The sequence below is a fragment of the Suncus etruscus genome, chromosome 2, assembly GCF_024139225.1.
Source record: "Suncus etruscus isolate mSunEtr1 chromosome 2, mSunEtr1.pri.cur, whole genome shotgun sequence".
In the NCBI taxonomy this organism is placed as follows: domain Eukaryota; kingdom Metazoa; phylum Chordata; class Mammalia; order Eulipotyphla; family Soricidae; genus Suncus; species Suncus etruscus.
The window spans coordinates 124229322-124249935 of NC_064849.1; the positions used below are offsets into that span (position 1 = coordinate 124229322).

A 20614-nucleotide genomic window follows, 5' to 3' on the forward strand; every position below is an offset into this window, starting at 1 on the left:
TTTTCTTTTTTGGGAGAGGGGTGGGGGAAACCACACATGATGATGCTTCTGACTTCGAACTGAGGAATCATTCCTGGGCTTTGAGAAACTATATGGAATGACAGGGTCAGCTGTGTGCATTCAAAGCAAGCACCCTACTCACTGTACTATCTCTCTTTGGCACCTCCTCTCATATTTTTCTTTTTATACATTTTTTGTTTGTTTGTTTTTTGGGCCACACCTGGTGATGCTCAGATGTTACTCCTGGCTATGAGCTCAGAAATCGCCCCTGACTAGGAGAACCATATGGGACGCTGGGGGATCAAACCACGGTCCGCGCTAGGTTAGTGCGTGCAAGGCAGAAGCCCTACCACTTGCACCACTGCTCCAGCACCACTTGTGCCACTGCTCCGGCCCTTCCTCTCACATTTTTTCTAAGCAAGTTTTGTTTAGTAAAAACTACCTTGCTTCACTAAAAAAAAAAAAAAAACACCTTTTTTAATAGGTAAAAGTGCTATGGGGACTGTGAATGTGACTCTGCAGCACAGTCCATGCTTTGCATACATATATATTGCCCTGGGTTCAAACTCCAGCATGGCAAAAACAAACACAATCCTAAATGCTCTAATTTAAAAGTGGCTTAAAGGGTCAGAGAGATAGATACCATATGGTTCTTGCTTGTGACAAACCTATCTGTCTTATTTAAAGACAGACAAGTAAGATCCCCAGCACCACATAGGGTTCCCCAAGCACTACCAGGAATATAGAGACAAAGAATAAGCCCTGAAAAAAGTGTGGTCCCCAAACAAACAAAACATAAATAACAGTGGCTTAAATGGTAAAGCCCTTAAATAACAGATGCAGGAAAAGATGGCTGAAGGAACCTCTCCTGGCATTTGCTGGTAACCTGTTGCAACATGATCAAATTGGAAAACAAAAGACTTTTTCTGATATAGTAAAGCATTAAACTTTTGAGTTCAGTAAATATTTGCAAATAATGAATAAAATATACATGTGCAGCTCAGGTGGTGACAAAGGTTCATTTCAAATTTCTAGGCAGAGAAATTTGTGGAAAAATTCACTGCAGCTAAGGAGCAAAAAATGAATCTGAAGTTGGCTGTTTGGCCCTATGAGAGGTAATAATGAGTGGCTCTTGACTTTAAGAAAACGTAGTTAAGACATCTTCTGATGGGCAGATCTTGGACGGCATTTCTTTAATTGATTGAGGTATTATGAACACCTTATAAGCATTAGCCAGTTCTTGCTGCCGACTATCAAATTTTCTCTTTGCCAAAAATCCCATCTGCTCTCAGTTCTCAGGATCTTCTCTGCCCCATAGTCTGTTTTTGATTGCTAGGACACGTGCATGTTCGCATGCACACACACAGAATCTCTATTTCATTTATTGCTTTTTACAGTTACTATGTATGGAGTTGAGGTAAATTGGGTCACACTCAGTGATGCTCAGGGGTTGCTCCTGGCTCTGCACCGCCGAATTATTCTGGCAATGCTTGGGGAACCGTCTGGGATCCTAGAATCTGCTATGTTGAAGGCAAGCACCCTACACACTATATTACTGTTCCAGCCACCAGTTACTTTAATTGTAACCTCCAAACCCCCAACATCTCTATTGTACTTGAAATTGGGGTTGGAGATATGATATGGGGGAAAGGCATATGCCTGAATATCGTCTATCTGGCTTCAATCCTCAGCATTACATTTGGTCACCTCTGAACATCATCATTCCAGGAGTGATCCCTGAACACAGGGATTTAAGTAATCCCAGCATACTGCTGGGTGAAAATAATTTGGAAAAAATTCTTGTTTTTTTGGGGGGTCGTAGTGATGGTGGTGGATCCAGGGATTTTGGAAATGGCCACACTCAGCTGTTCCAAGAAGGCCTGTGGTATTGGAGAATAAACCTGGAATCTGTGCATGCCAAGCATATCCTAACAAGCCATCTCCCCAACCCTAAAGATTTTTTTTTTCATTTTTTTTGACACATTGGTGCTCAAGGGTTACTCCCAGCTCTGTGCTCAGTATTATTCCTGGTCATGCTCGGGGGACCATGCATTGATGATAATACACTTGAGAAAAGCAAGTGTTTCAGCCTATTCAATTATCTCTCTGGTGCCAAGAAAGATACTATTGTTTTTAGGCAACACCCAACAGTGCACAGTACTTACTTCTGGTTATGTGCTCAGATATCATTCCTGGTGGTGATCTGGGGACTATATGTGGTGCAGGGGTTGAACCCAGGTTGGCTATATGCAAGGCCAGTGCCCTCCCTGAGCATTGTATATGACCCTCCAACCACTGCCAGGAGTGGCCTCCTCTCCCAGGCATAGAACTGAGAGTAGCTTCTGAGCACCCTGGGGTGTGAGAAGCCCTCAATACCTTCTCCCCCAAATTAAGTAGGTATGGACCTTAGGTTTAAATTTTTAATTATTATATTAGTTTTGGGCTTTTGTACTGCATGCTGAGATACTCAGGGATTGTTCCTGACCAATTTGGGGCAGCATATAGAGTGCTGGGGATCGAGCCAGGACTGGCTTCTTACAAGGCGAGTGCATTACCCGCTGTACTATTGCTCAATTAAAATGATTTTTTTTTGAGGGGTTTGATTACACTTGGCAGCACTTAGGAGTTACTCATGGATCTGCACTCAGAAATCTCTCCTGGCAGGCTCAGGGGACCATATGGGATGCCAGAATCGAACCAGAGTGCATCTAGGGTTGGCAGGTACAAGGCAGACACCCTACTGTTATAGCTCCGGCCTGATAAAAATTTTTAGAAAACACACCAGAGTAAATGAAATAATGTAACTTCAAGTAAGGCAAAGATTCTTTTTTATATATTTTCTTTCTTCTTCTTTTTTGGCTTTTGGGCAACACCCAATGGCTTTTAGGGATTAGTCCTGGCTCTGTGCTCAGAAATCACTCCTGGCAGGCTTGGGGGACCATCCAGAATGCTGAGGATTGAACCCAGGTCAGTTGCATGCAAGGCAAATGCCCTACTTGCTGTGCTATCACTCTGGCTCCAAGGAAAAGATTTCTTAGGTGTGACAATATATATAATCCACCAAGAAAAATATTGAGGATTGAATTGGAACAATAGTACAGCAAGTAGGGGTTTGCCTTACTTGTATTCTACATTAGTTTGATCTTAGAAACCCCAGATAGTCCCCTAAGCTTACCAGGAGTGATCTTAGAGTGAAGAGCCCTGACCACAGCCGAATGTGGCCCATAAACCAAAACCAAGTCAAATAAAAATTGTAGGAAAGAATGAAGAATGAATACATTTAATTTCACTACATTTTTTAATTGGGGGGAGTGGCTTCCAAGCATTGCTCAGTGGGGACCTTGCCATGCCTGACATTTCTGGAAATATATTCTGTGCAGCAATTCTTGAGAAAGCAGGAACACCCCCATTGGTGCTTGAGGAGCACCTGTGTCACACCCATCGATGCTCAGGGAACTATGTAATTAATATCTGTTATGGAGACTGAATTGGGTCCCAGTGCATTGCTCCAGTTCTTTGAGTTATCTCTGAGCTGTTAGTGACTTTTCTTTTTCTGTTTTCTTTTTTTGAGGGTGGTGGACACACTTAACTGTTCTCAAGGATCTGTTATATAGAGCAATGGAGCCCTTATGGGATGTTGAGGATTGAGACTGGGTCAATTGTTGTCAAAGTAAGCACCCTGCCCAATAAACTCTCTCTTTCTCCCTCTCTCTTTCTCTCTCCTTCTCTCTCTCTCTCTCTCTCTCTCTCTCTCTCTCTCTCTCTCTCTCTCTCTCTCTCTCTCTCTCTCTCTCTCTCCTCTCTCTCTCTCTCTCTCTCCACACAGGAACATTCTTAAACTAAACTAGCTTATTTCAAGAAAATATTACATTAGTGAGACAGTCACCTGCATAATTTGTGGTAGTGGGGAAATGTATTAATGCTCTCAAAAAAAAAAATCCTGCTTTTGTGTTTTGATGATGAATAAAGAAATCACGGGCCCGGAGAGATAGCACAGTGGTGTTTGCCTTGCAAGCAGCCGATCCAGCACCAAAGGTGGTTGGTTCGAATCCCAGTGTCCCATATGGTTCCCCGTGCCTGCCAGGAGCTATTTCTGAGCAGACAGCCAGGAGTAACCCCTGGGCACCACCGGGTGTGGCCCAAAAACCAAACCAAACAAAACAAACAAAAAAAAAGAAATCACCATGAATTTTGAAGCCACTGCCTTGATTCTCACTATGATACCAATAGTTTAATTTACTTTTACGTTCTTAAATGAAAATGTTAACAAAACGATGAAGGTTAACAGTCATCACATTATGAAAGTGGTTGACCTTGCAAAGTTATTAAAATGCCTCTAGGGTGGGGCCGGGCGGTGGCGCTAGAGGTAAGGTGCCTGCCTTGCCTGCGCTAGCCTTGGATGGACCGCAGTTCGATCCCCCGGTGTCCCATATGGCCCCCCAAGCCAGGCGCGACTTCTGAGCGCATAGCCAGGAGTAACCTCTGAGCAACACCGGGTGTGGCCCAAAAACCAAAAAAAAAAAAAAATGCCTCTAGGGTAATTGGGGTTCTGCAGCATCATTTTGGAAACAGAGGCCCTTGTTTCCTGTCTTAGTTACTTGCCTCCTATTAGCTTGCAAGTTCTAAGTGGAAAGTTTTTAACAGCTTCTTTTTTGGGGGATATGGGGATTTGGGTCACACCTGGTGGAAAGGCTCAGGAAACCATATAATATGCAGGAATTCAAACCACCATCCGTCCTGGATCGGCTGTGTGCAAGGCCAAAACGCCCTACCACTGTGCTTTCTCTCTGTCTGAACAGCTTCTAACAGTGTCTGGTACATAGTAATTATGACCATCTGTGGATTAAACAAATAAATTACAAGTTGTAAACATCTGTGGACTAAACAAGTAAATGACAAGTTGTAACCATGCGCATGCACATGGTCTTCATTTTATCGCCTTCTTCCTTAATCTTGTAAAATTTACTCGCCCCTTTTTCTTAAAAAATAACTTGGGGCAGAGATCCAACCCATGCCTAGAAGGCCCTATAGTGTGTCTCTGCTATGCTGCACACTAATTCACATCAGAGATGGCATCTTGATTCCCTAGTGCAACTAGAGTAAAGATCTGGAGATCTTTCTCTCTCCCTCTGACTTATTTCACTCAGCATAGTCTCACTCATCTATGGGTTTTAAGAAAAATGAAAGACATTCTTGCAATAAGTTTTTTTCTTGTTTTTTTTTTTTTTTCTTTTCTTGCAATAATTTTCAGAGACAAAAGAGAGGAGGGCTGGAAGGTCCAGCTCACTTCATGAAGCTCCCCACAAAGAGTGATGAGTGCTGTTAGAGAAATGACTACATTGAGAACTGTCATGACAATGTGAATGAACGAGGGAAGCAGAAGCCCGTCTAGAGCACAGGCGGGGGTGGGATGGGGAGGAGGGGGATTTGGGACTTTGGTGGTGGGAATGTTGCCCTGGTGAAGGGGGGTGTTCTTTACATGACTGAAACCCTACCATAATCATGTTTAGAATTAAGGTGTTTAAATAAAGATATTAAAAAAAAAAAGATCTGGAGAGGGCTCTGCACTTCTGGCTTGGGGGGACCCTATGGGACGCCGCGAGGAATCGAACCGCGGTCCCCACTAGGGTAGCACGCGCAAGGCAGACGCTCTTCCGCCCTCTCCCCCCCACCCCCCACCCCCAGTTCCATTCTGGAGGGAGGGGGAAAAAAGAGCCAGAGCCACCGCTCTCAGGCGCCGCAGGAAGAGGCGAGACCGGCGGGGTTGCCTCGGCAACGCTTCCGGCTAGCGCGCCCGCACACGCGTAGCCCGAGGAGCAGGAGAGTTGTTGGCAACGGGCTGGCTAGAGCTGCCCGGCAGCTGCCGCGAATCCGCCGGCGGGAGCGCGCGTGCGCGACGCGACGAAACGCGACGCGAGCGCGCGTTGTCGGCATTGGCAGTGTCGGTCGCCGACGCGTCGTCGTCGTCTATAGACGTTGAGTAGCGGGAAGGCGGCGGCGGCGGCGGCGGGATGAACAGCGGCGGCGGCTTCGCTTTGGGCTTGGGCTTCGGCCTCACCCCGACGGCGGTGATTCAGGTGACGAACCTGTCTTCGGCGGTGACCAGCGAGCAGATGCGGACCCTCTTTTCCTTCCTAGGAGAAATCGAGGAGCTGCGGCTCTACCCTCCGGAGTAAGTGCGGAGGGTGCGCGGCCGGGGGCAGGGCGCGGGCAGGGCAGGGCAGGGCGCAGGGCGCAGGCGCGGCGGCCGTCACGTGACCTCGGGGCCTCCCCGGTGCCCATGTTTAATGAGGGCAGCGGCGTCGGGCGCCTTCGAGGCTCGCGCACGCTTTCTGGGTCGGCCTCCTTGAGTTCCTTTGGCGCTTCGGGCCCCGGCAGAGGGGTGCCCGGAGAGCGCCGTGGCTTGGCTTGGTTTTTGCTCCCCGTCTTTGTGGGCGCCGCCGCCTCACCTCCGCCCCTTTATTCTTTCCCGAACTTAAGATGGCCGCAGGTGGGCCCGGAATTCGCCCTCATGCTCCTGCTGGCCCAGCGCCGGCTGGGGATCGCTGCGCCCCAGGAAACTAAATGGACGCTTCTCTTGCGGGGTGGGGTGGGGTGGGGTGGGGGGACCCCCAGAGGGTGCAGGGCCTCGTGCATCGGGAAAGCCTGCTTCCTTGCTGGCTGGTCGGTTGCAGCGAGTGTAGAATGAGGGGTTGATTGCATTTGCCCCGTCTCCTCCTTCTACCCCTGCTGGTGGTGGTTGTTGTTGTTGACAATTTGAGCATATTCCTGATTTTAATCTGAGCCTCATCCGTTTTGTTTAAAAAAAAAACAAAAAAGCGCTCCCAGTTAATCGCCCTTTGGGGCCTCCCCCCTCCCACCCCCAAGATGCCAATCTCCTCCATCCAGGAAGGTCACCCTGCCCAGAATCTTTCAGGGAAAAGTGTCGTTCGTCTGGCAGGGAAGGTTCTTTTTATAAGCATTTAGAAGGCTTTTGACAAAAGGGTGATTGACACTTAACATGCAATAACTATTATTATTATTATTTTTTAAAGGTGGGACGTAGACTCTTAAAAAAAAATACTCTTGTAGTTTGGACACAATGATTGTGTTGAAAATATTCGACACAGGGATTTCAAAAGAATCGATTTGATTTTGCCGTTTACTTCATTTAGACCCATTTTTTTTTCTTAGATTTCTGACCCAAGTTTGTATAGTGATTGATAAAAGATTGAGATTTGGAAAAATACAAGGCTTTGGTATTTTGGGGGGAATTAAAATTTTTTGTTACTCTCTACTTTTTTGGTTTTTTTTTTTTTTTTGAATATTTCATGTGTACACAGAAAAGTTGAAAACGTACTAATGCATTTGACAACCCATATTCCTTGACCTGTGTACGTTCTTCTTACCACGGTTAATTTATTTCTTTTATTCTCCTCCATCCCCATTTCCCATCCATTTGAAAGTAGTTGCAGATACCAAGATACTCATCCCTCAAGACTAATGTATGTATACCTATCCTCAACAAGTACATTGCTTACATTGTCACAGTGATACTCATAGCCAACCATTCATTTTGTTTGCTTACCCTTTTTTTTTTGGAATGCTCACTGGATATTTTATTTGACAGTTCTTTATGTACTGTTGTGGTGTTTCACCTTCTTTTTCCCCTTGTCTCTCAAACCAAGGATGAAAGCCTCTAGAAGGACTCCGCCCTATTCCGGAGTATTTGATCCTTTTTTTTCTTTTTTTTTCTCCAGGTTATTACTTTTCTCTTCCTCAAAGAAAACCACATAACTTGAACTATCTAGTCCCACCTCCCAATTGGGGGGGGGGAATAAGGGAGGTACCAAGACCAAACAGGTGTAAGACCACTAAGTAGTGAGCTAGGCACAGAGGGGACCACTTACTCTAGCAGCCCCGAGGGTGAGGGAAGAGGATATGGGAAGTAGGACGGGAATGGAGGTGGAGGGAGGACAATTCGGTGATGGGAATTCCCGATTTTATGTTAATATGTACCTAAAATACTATTGTCAACGATATGTAAGCCACTATGATTAAAATAAAAATTATATTAAAAATATATAAAGGTAATGAGTTAACTTTTTTTTGGTCTTGGTGTAATTACCTCACCTATGCCCAATTAATTTAACACTGTTTAAATACTGTTTTATGTATGGTATTCAAATATTCCCTCAATCTGTACTGTTACCAGAGATCTTAATTTTTTAGAGGCTGCTCTCCGTGTTACTAGGGTGGAGACATTTTCTTGGATGCTTGATGGCTTATCTGGTGTGAAACTCATCTCTGGTCACTTGGTAGACCAAGTGACTCTGTCACTGGAAACATTTCTCTACCATTCAAATCATACATGTATTTGTCAAGATTATTTTCATAATTGCACTTACATAAATCTGTTGGTTAGCTGTAGTCTATATAGTAGTAGTTGTAGTCTATATAGTATATATATATATGTAGCTGTATTTTATATATATATATATATCTGTAGTTTATATAGTAATGGCTTACCTAAATTTTGGGAAGGAGGGGTAGGCAAAAACTATCCTGTTTTGTGCTCATGGTTGCTAGTGGTACTAGAGATCAAACCCTGGCCTTCTGCCTGCAAAGCATGTGTACAAGCATGCGTGTTCTCTCTCTCTTTCTTTCTCTTTCTCCCTCCCTCCCCCCCTCTTCATTTAACACTTAAAATTTTTCTTAAGGGACCCACAAAATATTTAAAACACCTGAAGTGGAGGTTGTCAGTTCAGACAGTTCAGACCTGGTGCTATAGCATGTGCTGGGGCTCTCCTGATAGGTCCAATTACTGAGAAATATTTGAGAGAGAGGAATGTCATTCAGGATTGGAATTCAGTGAGTAAACTTATTTTGTATAGAAATCTCATAAAGTGCTGGTTATTTGAAGACAGGGCTATTTTTGAAATTAAGTGGTGTTTAAAAGTATAAGGAGGTGACATGAAGAAAGTACAGTGGCTAGGATTTGATAACTAGTCACCATGTGATTCCCAAGCACAACTCTGGAGCCCCCATGTCCATCTCAGTCCACAGGCCCTAAGTTGCATGACATCTTCAGATCCTGGCTTTGAGCTACCTATCCAATGGGGGCTCAGCCTCCTCAGCACTACTGGGGAGGCACCTCCTCATTCTCAGTAAAAGGGAAGAAGCTTGGGGATTGTCCTCAGTGGTGGAATTGTTTTGTATTTATGAGGCCTTGAGTTCCAGTTTTGCCCACCTACCCTCCAAGCCAAAGAATAAAATGTTCTTTCCTTAAACTTGGTTCATTAATAATGAACCTAAGGAGTCATGACTAAGATACTTAATAAAGCTGAGGCAATAGAGTACAGGTGAACCAAGCAGATTCTTTAGTTAGATAGTTTTGAAAATGAAATTTCTCACTTTTTCAAAAATACTTTTGTTTTCTAAGAAGTTTCTCAGCTGGTTCTCATATTAAAAGGATATATGGAAAAGTGATTAATAGGAGATAGTAAGTGCAACAGTAGGGGGCAAGAGATAGTATAGTGGTTAGCTAGGTACGTGCTTAAATCTGGTTGATTTCTGACCCACATGGTCTCCCGAGCACCACCAGTAGAGACAGGGTGACCCAGGTTTTTTTTTAACCCTGCACTATAAGACCAGAACAGTTTTGCATCCTTTGGCTCTAATGCTGAACCAATTGGCTGAGTATTGCCAATAGATCTGAGATCTGAGCACTACTTCAGAAGGCCCTTCCTTCAGTAATGAAAAAGTGCAGTAGTGCTGGTTACATTGAAGACAGATAGTTGCTTTGCAATTATCTATAGCCCTTAGGATTATATGCTTATTCTTTGGAAACTGTAAACGTCTCATTTGTTTTTTTTTTTTTTTTTTTGGGCTACACCTTGTGCTCAGGGATCATTCCTTTTTTCTTGTTTTATTCTGTTTTGTTTGTTTGGTTTTTTTTTGGCCACACCCAGTGGCTCTCAGGGGTTACTTCTAGCTTTGTGCTCAGAAATCGTTCCTGGCTAGGGGAACCGTATGGGATGCTGGGGATCGAACATTAGTTCATCCTGGGTCAGCCGCATGAAAGACAAACTACCGCTCTGCTACCACTTCAACCCCACAGGAATCATTCTTGATGGGGTTTGGGGGACCATATGGGATTTCATACCTGGGTTAGCTGCATGCTACTTGCTTGCTGTACTAGTAGGACTCTGGCCCCTTGCTTTTTTTGGTTTATTTTTATTAAAGCATTAAGAATTGATATTATGGATTACAGTGGTTACAACCAGCTAACCCTGGTTCAGAGCTATATATGGTCCGCTAGTAAAAACAGAGGTCTCTCCTGAGTACTTGTGGCTGCACCCACCTCTTCCACAATCTTCTGAGTAGAAGTGGCTGGAGGAGATAGCTCAAAGAGTTAGTGTGTATATTGTTAATTTTTTGTTTGTTTGTTTGTTTGTTTTGTTTTTGGACCTCATTGGTGGTTTTCAGGTTACTCCTGGCTCTGCTCTCAGAAATCACTCATGGAGGGCCAGATCGATAACACAGTGGTAGGGTGTTTGCCTTGCATGTGACCAAAACAGGACAGTTCCGGGTTTGATTCCCAGCATCCTATATGGTCCCCACCTCCCCTGCCAGCCAGCAGTAATTTCTGAGCACAAAGCCATTAAATAGCACCAATGTTATGTGAGCCCAATATTAAGGATTATGGGAACCAGAGGTATCAACAATCAAGGTGTGATTTTTTTTTTCAATTTAATTTAATTTTTGGTTTTTAGGCCACCTATAGAAGGAATGCCTAGTCACTTTGATATATTCAAATTACTATTTTGATATTTGTAGGCGTAAGCAGATAAGCTAAGGGCAAGAAAAAAATAGAGAAGCCTGATAGATGTCTGTCCATTAAATAGCACCATTGGCCACAAACATCTTAGGTGGGCCCAATATTAAGGATTATGTTTAACGTCCTTGATATGTTTTATAAATTAACTTGTTATTGCTCAGGATATATAGGTTTTTTTTTTTTTTTTTTTTTGGAGTGCGAGGTAAAACCCAGCAGTACTTTTTAGGGCTTACTACTGGCTCTTGCTCATTGATCACTCCTGTAAGGCTCAGAATATATGGGGTGCTGGAGATAGAACCCAAGTTTTGCCACATGTAAGGCAAGTTTTTGTTTTTTTTTTTTAATTTTTTTATTTTTATTTATGAGAACAAGGATGCAAAGAAAGAGGACAAGGTAAAGTTACAGTGGAAGGACAATCACCCATAACATAATTCTCAGAAGAAGTCCCCTTGCTGATATCTTTAACTTTGAAATTTCAGCCAAAGAACCAAAGAACATTAAGATAAATAAGACAGAATCCATGTACAATTACTTTGTCCCTCAAGTCCCCAGATTGTAACACATTATAATATTTCTTAACAGCATACAAGGCAATCTAAAGCCATAAAACTTACATAACTCCTTAAACATTACAGGCATAGTATTTTTTTACATTTCCATATACCTGCATATTAGCTTAAGTTACCCTCAAATTTTAAGTGGGTTCTTTTTAAGGATTAGAGTCAAAGGAGCACAGTAAAAATGGTGTTAGAGTGGCAATTGTTGTTTGCATAGGCCCATCAAAATATGAGGGACATGGAAAGAAATAACCTTGGCCTAAATACAAAGAGACCCGACCCCTGAAGTTTCCTGGCACAAGACCAACTCTCTAAGCTCCAGGCAAGCTAGATCGTCCAATCCAAGACATTGTCTGTAGTGCCAACACACTTTTATTTTTCACACAGTCTCTGTTCTTGGTATCATGTTTCTGTATTAAAGATCCTGGAATCTGCATATCCTACATTGAAGTCAGGATGAGGAGCGTCCTCTCGTTTCACCTCACAATCAAAGGGCAATGCAGGGAGCCCTGTCCTGTAAGCGGGTCATTGTGGTTGTTAAGTCTTCTCAGTGTTAAGGGAAGTCTCTTTTGAGCAGGTCGATGTCTGAGCAGTGTAGGGTCTTCCATGGTAGAGGATTACTTCCAGGTGATGTTATAGACAAGCCTGGATGTTTCGTGGATGACTTCCCTGTAAGGCAAATTTTGTACTCAGAGTTCTATTGCTTCAGCATACATGATTTTTTTAAAATGCTCCTATTTTGTTTTATATTAATTGATTTGTGCTTTTTAGGGACCATACCCAGCACTGCTTACTGCTTTCTCCAGGCTCCATGTTTAGGGAACCACATATGATACTGGAGATCCAACTGGGATTTAAACTATAAACTGGTGTTGTTTGTGTTCAAATACTTGAACCCTTTTACTATCTGACCCTGTTCACCTTTTTTAGTATGAAAAGTCTTAATTTTTGTAAAGGCTTGTATGTTATTGTATGTTAATCAGGTCTATATTTTGTTTTGTTTTGTTCTTTTCTCTTGTTAAAGATGTCATTGAGAGGCCAGAGCAACAGTATTAATGAGTAGGGTGCTTAACTTGTTCTTACCTAACCCAAGTTTGATCCCTGGTGCTGCTGCATTTGTTCCCGCAAACTCTGGGCACTGCTAGTTGTGGCCCTAAAACCAAAAAAGTGATTACAATAATTATGGGTAAATTGACAAAATGATAGTTCTTGTGGATAATATATTTTGGAATCTAATAAGATATTCATAGTAAGGAAAATTACGCGGGGGGGGGGGTTTATTGGTCTTTTTAATTTTTTTTTTTTATGTTTGGGCCACACCCGGTGATGCTCAGGCTTACTCCTGGCTATGTACTCAGAAATTGCTCCTGACTTTGGGGATCATATGGGACGCGCGGGGGAGGGGGGATTGAACCTCGGTCTGTCCTGGGTCAGCCATGTGAAAGGCAAAATGCCCTACCGCTGCTCCATCTCTCTGACCCCTCTGCCCCTCCTTTTTTTTTTTGGTTGGAGTGTTCATACATATCATTTCTCAGGACTCAAGCAATAGATCTTGGATCTTGGAAGGGGGCAGCACACGTTATTCCTGGGATAGAACCCAGTTTGATAGCTTGCAAGGCATGTGTCCTACACACTGTACTATCTCCTTTCCAGACCTAGAAAGTTCTTTATCTTGGCTGTTTCTGTGTTTCTGGTTCCAGTGCCAGTGATTGGTTCTAGGACCTCATGTGAGGCATGTATGTTTATGTTCTCTTCCTCTGTGCCATGTTCTGGGCTTCAGGTTCCTTTTTCACTACAGGCCTGTCATGATTGAATACTTAGGTTGAGGGTAGGATTTATTTGTAAGATGCTGTGGTGCTTTTTTAATATTTTATTTGCAAATACTTTCCTTCTAAATCATAAGCAGCCTGAGGCAATCTAAAATATGCTAAATCTTACTGTTTCTAATTCTGTGCAGCTTTTATGCCAGGGAATCACCTTAAATAAGGTTAGGGTTGGAAGTGGTTATAAACTATGGAAGTTTTTAGAGAGACTTGTATCTGTTGCAAAAAACGATCATTATACTTTATATCACCATACAGTTGCAAGCTTTTTTCTCTGATGAGAAATTTAAGATCTCCTTTGGCAACTCTTAGATATGCAAGATCTGGTTGTCTCTTTTTTGCCATGCTCTGCATTGTACCCTTCTCACCCCCATCTCCCTATCTTTCTATTGTTTGTTTTCTAGGTTACATCTGGTGGTGTTGGTCCTGAGGGGTTAGGTGACCTCCTGTGTGTAAGCCATGTACTCTGCCTTTTGAGCTATCTCTCGGTCTCCCATCTCTGATTTATTTTTCTGCTTGGAAATTTGTACCTAGTGGTGGGGGAAGGGGCAGGTCACCCAGTGAAGATTAGAGGTTACTCCTCACTCAGGAATTAGTACTTCTGGGACCATAGAAATGCCAGTGATGGAATTTAATTTCATGAAGGCAAATGCCCTACCTGCTGTACTATGCTCTGGCCCTGGAAATTTGTACCTTTTGCTTTCCACAACCAAATGTCTTAAATTTTGATAATTCAAGATTATGTGAAGATGAAAAAGAACTTTGAAATGAAAATGGCAGGACCATTTACTAATCTGATTGTTTTTCTTTTTTTATCTTGCAGCAACGCACCTCTTGCTTTTTCTTCCAAAGTATGTTATGTTAAGTTTCGTGACCCATCAAGTGTTGGCGTGGCCCAGCATCTAACTAACACGGTTTTTATTGACAGAGCTCTGATAGTTGTTCCTTGTGCAGAAGGTTGGTATCTCACCTGTTTTTTTCTCTATTACTTTAAATCTTTCCTGTCTGTTACTACTTTTCTAGAAATTGGCAGGTACATAGATGTGTGTGTTTATATATAGAATGAAATTTAGGAGAAATATTTTTAATCTCGTAAAATATGTCAAAAGGTTAAATACTTAATTCTGAGATTTTATGGCTAAACATGAAATTATTTCTTTTCTCTGGTTTACTGTGGCTTTCTATAATTTGTAAATTTTAAAGAAAGCTGTCTAAAATTAAATTTGGTAAGGAAATTACCGGTGGGTAAGTAAGTTAGCCTTTGCTTCTATGTGTACAGTATTAATGATATTACATAAATAAAAGTACACATTTTTACCAAATTGGGGTTAGCTGATACTTACTAGAAAACTATCCATATTTTAAATAGTCAAGTATTTTCTTATGATAATTTGCCTTAATTGCTCTGGAGACCATTATTTTATATTTATTATAATTGTTATGCAACCGGGATGTTAAATTTTTTCATTGGCATTTTAAAGAAAAAATTTCTTAAAGAAAAATCATTGAAAGCTATTTTTTAAAGCTACTATTAAGAAAAATAATGGTTGAAGATGGGAATAGGGCTAAAGACCTTATATAACTGAAATATAATTTATCCTGCTTTTAGAGCTAATTATTATTAATATTGATGTTTAAAAGGAACTTCTTTTACAGAGCCACTCACATTAAATAGCCTTGCTGAATCTGACAATTCTTGTGTGTAATAAACTTATTCAGAGCACTGAATGTGGCATGTGTATATTTATTTTTTAATTGGGTTATTTTAATTTACATGTCTAGAAGATATATTTTCACTGGTGGATGATGATAACTATTTTACAGTGTCAACTTTAATGAACTTTCATGTTTTAAAACCTTTTAAAACTGGGATAATCATTGAAATAATTCGATATATAATAACAGTGTTGTACTTTTTCAGTGTTTTATGCTTATTTCAGAGATATCTATTCTGGGATAAAAAAAAATTAGATACACAAGTAACCATCGTTATTTTTGACGTCCCAGAATAGTACATTCTGGATTTTTTTTTTTTTTTCAGATAAAACTACAGGGTATTTTTCCCATGCTTGGGCTAGAGAGAGAGAGAGAGAGAGATAATAAAAAAGGATTGAAGCCAGTTATTTGCTCATTCTGTCCTTATCTACTAATTTATAAGAGGATCATATAATGGGTCAAAAATTAGAGAGCAAACTGGGTAAAAAGCTGGTAATGGTTTAATTCTGCATACCAATTCTCTCACCAACTAAACTGCATGGGAAAAAAATCAGAGGGTTCATAAAATTGAAATATATCAAAATTTTACCACCACCAACACATGATGACATTGTGTTCATTAAAGAAATGAAAATAAGAATTTATTTTGCTTTGTTGGAACCTTTATTATCCCCACAGAGTTTTTCATACAGCTGAGAAAGCCTATAATTTGTCATAAATACTGGTTTGGGGCATGTGAGGTTCCTTTTTTTAGTTTGTTTTACTTGACAGAGATGAATAAATGCAAATTTATTATAATAGATTTAAACTACTTTTAGTATTTCAACTTTGACATTTAGTATTTGAGCATAAAAACTCAAGCATATTTTTATTAAAATTTGGTTCTGTCTCAAAACACTAAAATAATATAACTGGTACTAGAAAAGCATTTAGACACATGTTTTCATTAGCTAAATATAGCAGATGAATTTATGGAACCTGAAGAATATTATAGTGAACTGTTAAAGATCTGATTATGCACTGCAAATAATTAATGTTTTATTGTTCTAAAAAATAAAAATGATGGCATAATGGAATCAGTTCTATGAGAGATGTACAGTGGTGCTATAAGCAGTCATCTATTCACTTCACTGACTGCATTGATATTCCAGAAACAGCATTATGAAAGAAATGAGAAAACTATAGGAAAATTTTAGGAAAAGTTTTTTCAGTTTCTTTCAATTTGCTGTTTTTTTTATTGCAGACAGCATTGTGAGAAGATCCTAAGCTGTGTAAATAAGGTTTGATGTGTAATAGTTTAATACATATTAAACATTAGCTATTGTTAAAGCCATTTCAAAATAAAATATACTTTCATTATACTCATCCAGATATGACCTCTTTTTGTTGTTGCGTGCATCTCAGATTTCTTTTTATAAATGTTAACACTTAGAAAAAAGATACGGTCAGACATAACATGGGTGTCAGCCTAATCATCAGTCATAACTTTATGTCCACATTTTCTGGTAGATGGATTTTGACTATTAATTTGGTTTTGTATGTTTTCTCTATGTGATATTTGTGCATTATTAGATGACTAGACTGGCCAAGGCAGACCTGTTACACTTGCCTGAGTTAGGCATTGTTTGCCATGCCACTAAACCTGCCGCCAAGTGAAACCTTCATTGGGGAAATGAGATCGGAGTCTGAACCGCAGAAGATGGACGCCCTGTCTCTGTTTTTTATTGTTTTACTTTAATTTCATTTTCTTTTCTTTCTTTTGTCCCTTTTTTGTTTTTTGTTTTTGTTTTTGTTTTGTTAAATCTCTTTCACTTAAACTTGTGAACTGGTTTTCCAGTTCTTTGTAAATGGTATTCCATTAAGGTTTCATAAAATTGCAATGCAAATTATATTGGGAGTTGGTTAGATGAGCTCAACATTAATAGAAAATAAATTTTCGTGCAGTATATTAGAATAGTGTTGGATGCCCAATATGAGTTTAAATGGTATTTATAAATTGATAAGATACATTTTGTTCCTGTAACTGGGTGAACATTACTAGACTTAGGACCACTTTCTAACCTTAGTGCTACAGTTTTGCAAGTTTTTCCCCCTAATTATGTACATCACTCATAAAAGTCAGTTAATCTTCTAATTTTAACCCTTTCCCTTAGTATTTAGGCATTCAGAATTATCAGGCAAATTAGTAAGTTTCTTAAAATAATTGGGTGTATAGAGAAAGAAGAGACTTTCTCCTTTCTGATGATCCATTAATGATGAGAACTTCCTGGGGCCGGAGCCCTGGTGCAAGTGGTAAGGTATTTGCCTTGCACGCGCTAACCTAGGACTATGGTTTGATCCCCCGGCATCCCATATGGTCCCCCAAGCCAGGAGCGATTTCTGAGCGCATAGCCAGGAGTAAACCTCTGAGCATCACTGGGTGTGGCCCCAAAACAATACCAAATAAAAAAATGATGAGAACTTCCTTAAAGATTTAGTTGCCTGGGGGGGGAGGGGAATGAATATTTGAGAAATTGTTGATTATTTGCATGTGTGTTCACTATTTGCTTGAAAGTTTTGTTGAACAATTTTTAGAGGTTACTTGTAAGTGAATCCATAGATTAGGGCTGACAAGTATTTGAATAATGTGAGCATTTTTTTCTTGGCTGTCTTTGAGGAGTATAGTTTGGGAAAATACTAAATGTCTAATTTATAATTCTATATAGTTTAGTAGCATTTATAGGGTCATTTTAATAAAATTTTGTCTCATAAATGAAACAATGGGATTTTTCCCCCTAAAAGTATCTTTCATATTAAGATGTACCAAGAAATTTAAATTAGTAATAATTTTACTTTTATGCGAAGCAGTAAGGGTCAGGCAACTTACTGATTAGTTTTTTTAAGCCAGAATGAGACTATTTTGATAATCATCTTTTCATCTGTATCATTTGATAGTCTTTATGTAGTTTTTCTGTGCTTTTTTTGTGGAAAGTTTTGCTAACTTAATTGATAAGTAAAATTGACATTGCTAGATTGAGACTCAGTTTATTTTTAGATACGTAAATTAGGATTTGTACATTAGGACGTCAGTTAATTTATCAATATTTGTTCAGGTTTTATAGACATTTGAAAAATACCTATTTCTAGTAGATGAAGCTGGTCTGATAGCAACATAAATAATAAAAAATGGGTGTACAGATAAATGTAAAAAACTAGTAACTAATACAAAAAAGTTTTATGTCTGTAATAAGGCTACCTTTTGTTAATCTTAATGCATGTTTAAAAATCTTTTAGAATTTACATTGAAATATTTTTTGAGATTAGTAAATTAAAGAAGTGTTAGAAAGCTTAGAAAAAAGACTTAAAATGTAATTTATATGTTCTTATAAATAAGGTATAACCATTATTTAAATGAAATTTAAAAATTCATTTTGAATTCTAGCCATATTTTGGATAATAATGCTTAGAGATTTATCCCTGCACATCTGGTTGTTTTAGATTTTTGTTACTACTAGACCCCAATATGACTTTGAAAATTTATTTCATTTACTTTTTATTTTAGCATGATATTGTATGCTGTTTTAACTTATTTTTATGGAATTCATAGTGGAATTGCATTGTTAGGTACTACATAATACAAGCAGTTCTTACTAATTAGCTTTTAAAGAAATATTTGAGGATGGGGTAGGTAAGAGAAGTCCAGGAAAAGTGTATAAAAATTGCAGTCCATATTTAAATAATTAATTAATTATGGAATATTGATTTACTTATTTTAGAGTAAAGTTTTCATTATTTTAACCGTAGAAATTTGTTTAAATCCTAGGAATTAGTTTTTTTTTTTTAGTAGTTGTTAGGCAGTTTAAATATTATAAGCATACAATTTAAGCTTTAACTACCCTACTTTTTATATAAGTATACATGAAGTGATTCTAAAAGTTAGCAATATAAGTTTACTGAGACTAGGATACTTTTTTTGTTAATCATTCTTAAAAATGTTAGTAATTTACAAAGGCATATCTTTGGAATTGAATTTTTTCCTGGCATCTCTAATGTTGGTGAGTTGCCATTTTAATGGAACAAGTGAAAGCTTATATTTTAAGTTGAAACTACTAAATTGCAGTAGATTTTAATTTTTTTCTGTCTACTTGACTAGAGTCTATTGGAAGATTATCAGAATTGTTTGAGTCACAAGTAGGTAGTTTCAGTAACAGGAGCACTCAGGGACAAATTTCAATTCGCACATATTTGTTTTTTTCTTTCTTTTTTTTTATTTTTGACTAATTTGGTTATTTGCCATTTCTGGGGATTAAACTTTAAAAAATGTTCTTCTTTTCTGTATCTGATGTTCTGTGTGCTATTAGTGATGCAGCCAACACGAACGGTTGTCATGTGTAACACAACTTTCGATCACCGCGAAAACACCGTCCTGGGAAAGCGTCCATGCTTGATATCGTTTGGTTCATGAACATTAAGTTTCCAGTACAGGTGACCCATAGCTCAAAGTGTTAAATAATTGTCTACATTATTCAATTTTTAAAATAATATTCCATTAATGAGATTGCTAGTCTTTGAAATTATGCTCACTTTTATTTTTCCTGGTAGAGCAGGATAAAAAGGAAAGACTTAAGTTCTTGTTTGTTTCTTTATTCGGATCTGATAGATAGATTCATTTATTATTATAATTCTTTTTTTAAGTACAAGGGTAATTGTAAAATCATAGTATAAAAGTTTGTGTGGTATTTCTGTTTTTGTAATGTTTGAAACTTGCCTCTGCAGGTAAAATTCCAGAGGAATCCAAAGCCCTTTCTTTATTGGCTCCTGCTCCAACTATGACAAGTCTGATGCCAGGTGCAGGCTTGCTTCCCATCCCAACTCCAAATCCCTTGACTACGGTAAGTACTATTCACATCATTTTCCAAGTGAGCATGAACATTCAGCCAGGTAAAATTAACCAGATAAAGACATGAGCACTTTGTTAATATTTCTGATTATTATTTTTTTCAATGGAGAGGAAATTTCACCTAATTTCACCCTGCATCAATGTTATCAATGGTTTTGAACTGCCTTTTGTAAGGAAGGAATTCTGGAGTGAGTATGGATTTCTTTAAACTTGAGAACTAAAGTAGATTATTCATTAGAAAATTACCTATTGGTACTTAGCAATAGTATGCTAAGTATGGATAGTATGGGGAATGGGGAGAATTTTAGCTATATTTCTCAGTTTATGAAGACTATATGCATTTAAATTGATTAAAAGATCCATAACTTTGGTAACAGGAGAAAATAGCTCAGAAGCATGTAACAAGGTAAACAAATGGCATTTTTTACTTAAGTGGAATTAAAGAGTTACACTGCCTTTGTGTTAAAAATAAAGACTTTAGGGGCTTGAGCCCTAGTCCAGAGGAAAGGCGCTTGCCTAGCAAGCTGCCCAGATGGAACCATTCAGGTTCTAGGCCTTGACATCCCATGTATATTAATATGCTTGGAGTGATTATAAGGACGTGGAGTATTTAAAAAGGATGAGGAGTGATTGAAATATATATGGAATATGAATATGATTACAATTGAACAAGGAGATGGACGGATGGAATGGAATATGGATGGAATAAACAATGACAACAACAGGAGCCTTGTAACAATGAGGACCTCTTGGGAACAGAGAGGATGGGTTGGAATCCCCAAAACCTTAAAAAAAAAAAGACTCTAGGGTTATTGGGCTC

The 20614-nt window shown here is 39.3% G+C and overlaps 1 protein-coding gene across 3 annotated transcripts in view; it reads left to right on the forward strand.

Annotated features, from left to right (window-relative positions):
• The first annotated feature begins 6011 nt into the window (after positions 1 to 6011).
• SREK1 (splicing regulatory glutamic acid and lysine rich protein 1) overlaps positions 6012 to 20614 on the forward strand; it is a 43893-nt gene continuing 29290 nt past the window's right edge. For 2 of the 3 annotated variants that reach the window (XM_049768772.1, XM_049768774.1), the window contains exons 1-3: positions 6012 to 6172; positions 14023 to 14156; positions 19671 to 19786. In XM_049768772.1, coding sequence (XP_049624729.1) covers positions 6012 to 6172; positions 14023 to 14156; positions 19671 to 19786 — 411 coding nt within the window. Of the gene's footprint in view, positions 6173 to 14022; positions 14157 to 18906; positions 19380 to 19670; positions 19787 to 20614 lie in introns of those variants that run through there. The other variant, XM_049768773.1, reaches the window with a different exon arrangement.